This window comes from Eretmochelys imbricata, chromosome 15 (genome assembly GCF_965152235.1).
Source record: "Eretmochelys imbricata isolate rEreImb1 chromosome 15, rEreImb1.hap1, whole genome shotgun sequence".
Lineage (NCBI taxonomy): Eukaryota > Metazoa > Chordata > Testudines > Cheloniidae > Eretmochelys > Eretmochelys imbricata.
In genome coordinates, this window is record NC_135586.1 from 6,196,458 (window position 1) to 6,204,279 (window position 7,822).

Sequence of the window (7,822 nt, forward strand, 5' to 3'; positions counted from 1 at the left end):
CTAAACCAGAGGGCACAAGGGACCTCCCCAGAAGGCATGGGCTGTGCAACCACTAGGCGAGGAATTCCAGTGGTATTCTACACCAGCTCAAGCTTTCATCAAGGTAAGGATCAGCCCACTGATGCAGGCCAAACCAGACCAACCCAGCGGCTGATCTAGTTTGGTAGCCTGTCTCCTGGCTATGCCGAAACAGAGCTACAGTCCATCCAGGGCTAGGAGCTCACCTCTGAGAATCTCTCAAATCTATGGTGGGATGGGACCTCGAGCCCAGCCCCCTGCTCTGAGTCAGGACCAAGTAAACCTAGCCCACCCCTAAGTGGTGTTCATCCAACCTGCCTTAAAAGCCTCCATTGGAAGCCTATTCCAGAGCTTAACTGTCCTTAGAGTTAGAAAGTCTTTCCTAATATCTAACCTAAATCTCTCTCCCTGCAGATTAAGCTCAGTTCTTCTTGACCTACTGCCAGTGGACACGAACAGTGATCACGGCCTTTTATAATGGTGCTGAACATACCTGAAGACTGCGATCAGGTCCCCGACTCCCCCCAAGTCTTCAGACTAAACATGCCCCAGTGTTGCAGAAGGTGTCAGTTACACAGCATGGCCTGGTGATCAGGGCAGTGGATAAGGAGCTAGGAGACCTGGGTTTATGCCTGACTCAGCTGTGTGACCTTGGACAAAGTCACTTCCTCTCTCCGGGCCTCTTTCCCATCCTTTGTCGGGCTAGATTGGGTCTGTCTCTCGCTGCGCGTCTGTGCAGTACCTGGCACAACAGGGCCCTGATCTCAGGGCAGGCCTGAAGGGGCTGCTGGAACTGATGTTGATAATAATGCACAGCCTTGTGTGGAGGTGTGTGCCTTGGGGGAGAGCCTTCCTGCCGGCTGGCTGGTGACAAACCCATGCCTGGAAGTTGTAGGCAGGTTGGGAGTCCTAGATTTAGCCTCAGCCTGTGTGATCCAGCGTTTGAGGCAACGTGATGTGACCACAAGTTAGAAATGTGCATCATTGCTGATGTGTGGACTGTTAAAACCAGCATCCCACACTTAAAATAAGGCCCTGGATAAAACTCCAGAGCTCTTCCTCCCTCCCCCCCCGGGTGGTGCCTTGCCAGCCTAGGCCGCCATGACGTTCTGGATGCCCAGCTGCTCCTTGAGGCGCTGCAGCTGGGCCAGCGTGATGTTGTTGCCCCCACACACGATGATCACCAGGGAGCCCAGGGCATGGCCCAGTTTCCCCTCCGCCTGCAGCTTCTGCACCACGCCGCTGTAGATGGCAGCCAGCGCCGCCCCACAGGCTGGCTCCACCAGGATCTTCTCGTCGTCTGCACGGGGGGGAGGGAGGAGAGATGGGGGAGGGGCTAGCTGGTGGTCACTCGCCTATCACACATCCGCTCGGGGCAGGAGGCCTCAGCTAGCAGGGGTGGGGGGTGACACAGAGCTGGCTGCCCCGGGTGGTGAGCTCACTGCTGGCCCATGAACGGGGAGGGGTCCCTGGTTCATGAACTCAGTTGCACTCACTATCTGTTTCAAGGTGCCGATTGGGGGGAAAAGTTGGCCTTGATCCATGACAGCTCTCTGAGGAAGGGCCAGTGGAGAGAACAAGCCACAAACGGGCTGGAAAAACTTGTGGTGGGCTCACTCTTCCCTACCGAGGGCAAAGCTTGGAGAGAACGACCTGTTTGATCATGGTCAAAGCAGCCACTGCTCTCCCCTGCATTCAGGGACACACAGGGCCTAACTGACTACCCCCTGGGATAATGAGAACATCAGGGGGTGCTCTCACTCGCTCTCTGTCAGATTCCCCTCCTCCGCACCATGAGTGAAACAGGCCGTTTCTGAGAGAGGAAGCAGGGAGGGGATAGGGTCAGCGCATGGAGGTAGCTTTACATTAGCCTGTCAGGGACTTGGGGACAGCTGTGGCTCTAGGGAACACAGCGGGTTGCAGGAGAGGAGTTCTCATTGGCAGTCACAGGATGCATTGTCCCTTTAAGAGGCAGGGGAACCAGTTTGGAGGGAGGGATAGCTCAGTGGTTTGAGCATTGGCCTGCTAAACCCAGGGTTGTGAGTTCAATCCTTGAGGGGGCCATTTGGGTCAAAAATTGGGGATTGGTCCTGCTTTGAGCAGGGGGTTGGACTAGATGACCTCCTGAGGTCCCTTCCAACCCTGATATTCTATGATTCTATGATTCCCTGTGCAGCTTCTCAGTGAGGCCAATTTAGCCTATCTGGTGCAACTTCAATTGGTGGCATGTCCCAGCTGGGTGGGGCCAGGCGTGCTTTCTATAAAGAGGACCCAGGCTGAGAGAAGGTCTCTGCTGGCCCTCTCTGGTGTTAGAGAGACAGATGTGCCTAGAGCAAAGGCCTGGGTGGCAGTGGGCAGAAAGAATCTCAGATGAAAGCCCCAGGGGTGGGTAATTGTTTGGGGCTCAGGATTAAAAGCCAATGCATGGGGAGGACTATTTAAAAGCTTCAATTGTCAGGGGGACTGGGAATGGGAGAATCCGGAGCTCCTGCACATCAGGAAGGGGAGTGGCCCAAGATTTAGGAAGGATCTGGAGAAGCAGTCCCATGTGAAATTTTTGTTAAGAGTATGGTTTGGGCTGGGAGAGGGCCCCTGTAACCCAACCTGGCCAGTGGGTTTTAAAACACCCTGTCATCTGTGGGGGAACACTTTTCACAAAGTGATCACTCTATAGATGACCTCTCAGCACTCCTCATCAAAGGAAACCTGCACAACCCTTTCAAAAGGTGAGCTGGGAAGCTTAAATTCAGAACTTTGCTAGATACTAAAAATCATGGACTAAACAGACACACTAGATTTATGGCTTATTACAGCAATCTGTAACCTGCTAACAACGCCCCCCAGCTGCCTTCTCTCCCTTCCTCCCGTGCTTGGAAGGGTGTTAATGGGCCACCTTATGTTGAATGGTCCCCTGAAATAGGTGTTAACTACTTATGCTAAACAATCTGTTCCAACTTGTATTTAGCTCTGACACTTGTTCCCCAGACCTGAAGAAGAGCTGTGTCTGTGTAGCTCGAAAGCTTGTCTCTCTCACCAACAGAAGCTGGTCTAATGAAAGCTATGACCTCACCCACCTTGTCTCTCTAGTCTAGTGGGCTCTATAATGATTTGTGAGACCTGCAGGGATGTGTACCTGCCACTAGGAGGCAGCAGGAGGCCTTGACCTATTACAGGCACAATCTGATGCTGGGACTGCACCTGCTTGGGGGTGGGCAGAAGGGAGATGGTCAGGGAGGTGGTCAGCCATTGTGTGTGAATGAATTGGCAAATGAATGGGACACAGACAGTCCTTGCCATGCTGTATGACTAGAACCCCTGGCCATGGTCAGCGGGGCTATTTTAAATGTTTCTATTCACCTTTGGGGAGCAGCAGTGTCTTGGGAAAAAAGGACTCTCCTTTGGCATGTTGCTGTCTGTGAGTGAGGGGGGCCTCACACTCAGGGAGGGGCCTGTTACGTACCCACAAATTTTTCGATGGCCATGACTGCCTCCTGGTCCGTGACGACCTCTGAGAAGACTGGGTGCTCTCGGGCCAGCTTCAACGTCTCCGCTCCCACTGTCTTTGCCCCAAGTGTCTTTGCGACGCTGCAGCCAGGAAAGGAGAAGAGGAAAGAGACACGTCAGCTGGTGATAAGGGAGTCCCCACAGCATACCCTTGTGACGTCAGCGCTCCCTATCCCTGCGAGCATGCAGGCAGCCAGTTTTTTTCAAGCAGGGCTCTGTGGGATCTTGGGGTGGAGTCTCCACTGACCCCCACGTTCCCCTTGCCAGAGCAGGGATCCCTGCATTCATGCTGCATCTCTCTGTGCTGCTACCACATCTGGGTAGCACTGAGCAATCCTTTGTTCAAGCATCTTCCCTTGCCCCCTGTCTTTGATTGGGCAGACAGCCCTTTCAGGTTCTTCCTTGCTGTCATCAGGTGTGCGTGGCATGAGTTACCTCCTGGTGAAGCCTGGTTCCTACCTCTCCCTAGAGCACAAAGGAGCTTAATTTTGTAGATCTGGGCTTAATTTTGTAGATCAGTGCTTACTCCCATCTGCAGTGCCCAGAGAACTTTGCCCCCAGCTGCCCCTGTGGGGCAGCATTGTTGTGCTATGCACAGGAGGGGGCTGGGTGGAAGAACCCCATGGGAGGAGTAAGCTAAACCAAAATAGCATCCAAGACATGTAGGCTGCAGAGTAGAGAACAGGGAGGGGATTCATGAGCCTGCCGCCTCAATTCTCTCCTCCATCAGACCCCAAGCTGTGGTTCTGCCCAGCCCACCCCAAGCCATGGCTCCTCTCCCTTAACATCAAGTCACAGGCCGAGCGCTCCGATTTGTCCTCCTCCCCTCACTCACCTGGTGATTTCTGGCAGTGTCACCAGCTGTCCAGCAGCCATGGCAGCATTCAGGCTGTGCGCCCCTTTGGTCTCCATGGCAACAATGGGCACATCCTCCCAGCCCACCTCACGGAGACCCTGGACCACTCCGCACAGCATCCCGCCGCCTCCCACAGACAGGGCCAGCGCCCCAGGCTTGGAGTCCAAGTGTTCCTTCAGCTCCTTCACTATGGACGTGTGGCCTTCCCTACAAGGAGATAGCAAGAGAGATTGGGACCAGGGGAAGGGAAGGCCATGGCTAGAGATGACCCGAGATCAACAGTCCTGACCACGTTTCTCTATAAGAGCCTGGAAAATACAGGTCTTGATTTTTTCAGCAACACCAGTGTCATCCCACTGAGTTCAGTGGAGTTACTCTTGGTTCACTCCAACATCAGAGAAGCTGGGTCTCCCCCCAGTCTGGGATACTTTGGTTTAGCAGCCTGAGACAATTTCAGCTTTGAAAGGCTGCACTCCAGAGTCAGGCTGCATCTTGCTGCCTATGGGGATGAGTGACACCTCAGAACAGGCCCAGGAGTGAGAACTAGAAGGCAAGGGGTTGTGTGGACAAGCAGGCTGAGGTCCCGCCTCTGATCAGGATAGGAGGACCCCTCTAGGTCTTCCCAGCTATAGGACTTTCTAAAGCACTTGTCATAATGGTACTGAGACACAGCTGTTGTTTTTAGGGCAGGGGTGGGGCGTATCAGTGCAGTGGTGCTGGTGAAGCCCAGGTCTGAACGAACATGGAAATGGTCATGGATTCCCTTTCTTATGTCCTTTAGCTCCCAACCCAGGTTCAATGCACAGCTATCCAGGCTAGGCTGGTTGTAGCAGCTTCTGTGGATGTGCTGACTTTAGAAATTCACATGTGGTCAACAGATGCTCACGCTCTGTCCAGCAAACTTCATGCTGGATCCCATGCCTGGTGCGCCAAGAGATGGTGGCCACACTAATGCAGTCCAAGCAGAGAGTGGACTTCTGCCACAGCACCACCTCTTGTTAGATAGTCCACCCCTTTGTGTGCAACACAGAATGACCTTGTTGGGGCTGCATGCAGTCGGATTTAATCTTGGCCCATGGTTACTCAGGCTAGCAGGGATGTTAATAGGCAGCAATGGCTAAAACAAAGCCTTTCAGCCTCTGGTGTCCCCCTCTCCCTCAGGCCACATACCAGATGAGGGGATCATCGAAAGGAGGCACATAGACCCAGCCAGGGTTGTTCTTCACCAGCTCCTTGGCTTGTTCTATGGTCTCATCCAGCATCTGCAGAGAAGAGACGTTTTATTAGCCACTCACAGTGGCTTATGGACAGAACCATGAACCTCACAGCCCGTGGGGCAGCTCCCTCTGCAGATCTGTCCCAGTCCTGGCTCTGGGACATGGTGGGAGAAGACAGTGAGGATCTCACCCCAGGCAGGCAGTCTGCTCTCTTTTGCATACCCCCTTACCCAGACATGCACATACCTACCTCTCCCACAATGCAGACAGTGGCCCCCTCGTCCTTCAACCGCTCGATGGTGAAAGCTGGCGTGGACGTGGGTACGAGGATGGTAGCTGGGATGCCCAGTTTCCTGGCAGAGTAGGCAGCTGCCAGGCCAGCATTGCCACCTAAAAGCAACCACATCGGGCCTCATGGTTTCCTGCATCCCACCATGCAGTAGAAGTCACGGTGCTGCCTCTGGTGCCTCCCAAAGCAGTGTGTCCCTCTGCCATCTTCTCGTTCTGCCCTCCCCAAGCCTTGGGGCTGCCCAGGAGTTTCAGGAATCTTGCAGCACCCCAACAGGTAGACAGTGTCAGGGTGTGGTGGGGAGGATTGTTCCGTCCCAGGAACTCAACATTGTATTTCCCATGTGACTAAAGCCCTGTTGCCACCCTCGCATGACCCACACCAATACCATCACTGGGGCTTCTCTTCCCTTGGCAATAGTCCCACCACTAGCAGCACCAGCCAGCAGGGGCAGCCTGGATTTGGATCCCTGGGCATCCTTGTGGGCATTATTTACATCCAGGCACAAGGAGCGGAGCCAGTGCCCGTGAGTTTCTGGGGCAATTTGGGCTTAGGTGTGACACAGCCACCAGCCACCTCAGGGAGCCAGGGCCTGGGTTGGTGTATCTCACCTGAGGAGCATACGAAGCGTTCACAGCCTCTTTCCGCCCACTGTGGAGACAAAGCAAGAGGAAGGAGTGAGTGGGAGCGAACGTGGCCGCAGCCGGTAACCACACGAGAGCGGCTCCTCTCTCGGCAGCCTAGCCCCTCCAACCCCTTTGATATTTCAGGTCATTCTCCCTGGGGCATCCTTTTATGCCTCTTGTCGGCCCCTTCTGTAGAGCCCTGCGTCGCCATCAGAGCCGCCATGACCACGCAAGTCCAGGCAATAGCCTCCCTTCTGCTCCCGCAGCCCCAATAATGTGGAGCCTCAGCAATTTCCACCCTCCCCTTTCAGTCTGAGAGCAGACGGTTAGGTGGGTGCACACCCAGGATCAGGTACCCGCTATGGGACTGCTGTAGTCTGCTGCTCAACCGCAGTCAGTTGGACGCATTGAAGAGATGTAGGGAGCATAGCTAGTGTCCCCTCCAGGTGGGCACAGGAATCCAGGCCAGGTTCTTCCCCTCCTAGGGGTTACACCAGAGTCCGTTCCAGGTAGGTACAGGAATCCAGGCCAGGTTATCCTCAGTCACCCCTAGTTAGAGGTCAGGCTTCCAATGAGCCAATGCTCCCTACAGTATATTGGATTGCTGCAGAGAATGCCCAAACTGGATTGCTGTGCCTGCTGCAAATGGATCCCAGATTCCCAGCTACCCCCTGTCTCTCCACCTCCTCCCACCCCCAACCCCCACCAGCAATGGCCCATTCCAGCTTGGCTCTGCAATCTTCTCCCCCCACCAGTCGAACACTCAGCCCTTGCCATGGCCGCTCAGAGTCAGTACCGTTTTACAGAGGTGGCCGATGCCCCGAATTTTAAAGGAGCCCGTGGGCTGAGCATTGTCCAGCTTCAGGTAGACATTGGTGCCAGCCACCTTGGAGAGCGGGACGCTGTCCCTCAGGGGGGTGTTCACATGCAGGCTCCTGACAGAAGTCATGCTGGGCTCTGAGGGAATAAGGGAAATAAGACCCATCATCAGGACCCTGGGTATTCTGTGGGTTTACTGTGGAACCCACCTCTTGCTATGGATTTATGCTCCAGGGTCTCAGCTCCCATTTTATAGGGGTGTGAGCTGCCCATTCGTTTCAACAAACCATTAACTCTGAATTCTAATAATGGCTCAAGTGTCAGGATGGTTAACTGTTTCACTGCTGATCATTTCAGCTAATTTATTTATGCCTCACCTCCAAATTACCTCCTCCCCAGGCATAAAAAGCCTCAACTCCCCCTATCCAGCTGTTTCCAGCTTCTCCCTTCTCCCAGGTGGACAATGCAAAAAAATCTGTGTCACAATGAAAGT

General features: G+C 54.2%; 1 protein-coding gene across 1 annotated transcript; it reads right to left on the minus strand.

Moving 5' to 3' along the window:
* Positions 1-1,109: 1,109 nt before the first annotated feature.
* Positions 1,110-7,459, minus strand: LOC144275640 (L-serine dehydratase/L-threonine deaminase-like). The gene is made up of 7 exons (XM_077835056.1): positions 7,307-7,459; positions 6,496-6,535; positions 5,846-5,985; positions 5,549-5,640; positions 4,358-4,585; positions 3,479-3,603; positions 1,110-1,318 (listed from the first exon to the last, which is right to left on the minus strand). The coding sequence occupies exons 1-7, from the start codon at positions 7,457-7,459 to the stop codon at positions 1,110-1,112; spliced, it is 987 nt and encodes a 328-aa protein (XP_077691182.1).
* Between the last annotated feature and the right edge of the window lie 363 nt (positions 7,460-7,822).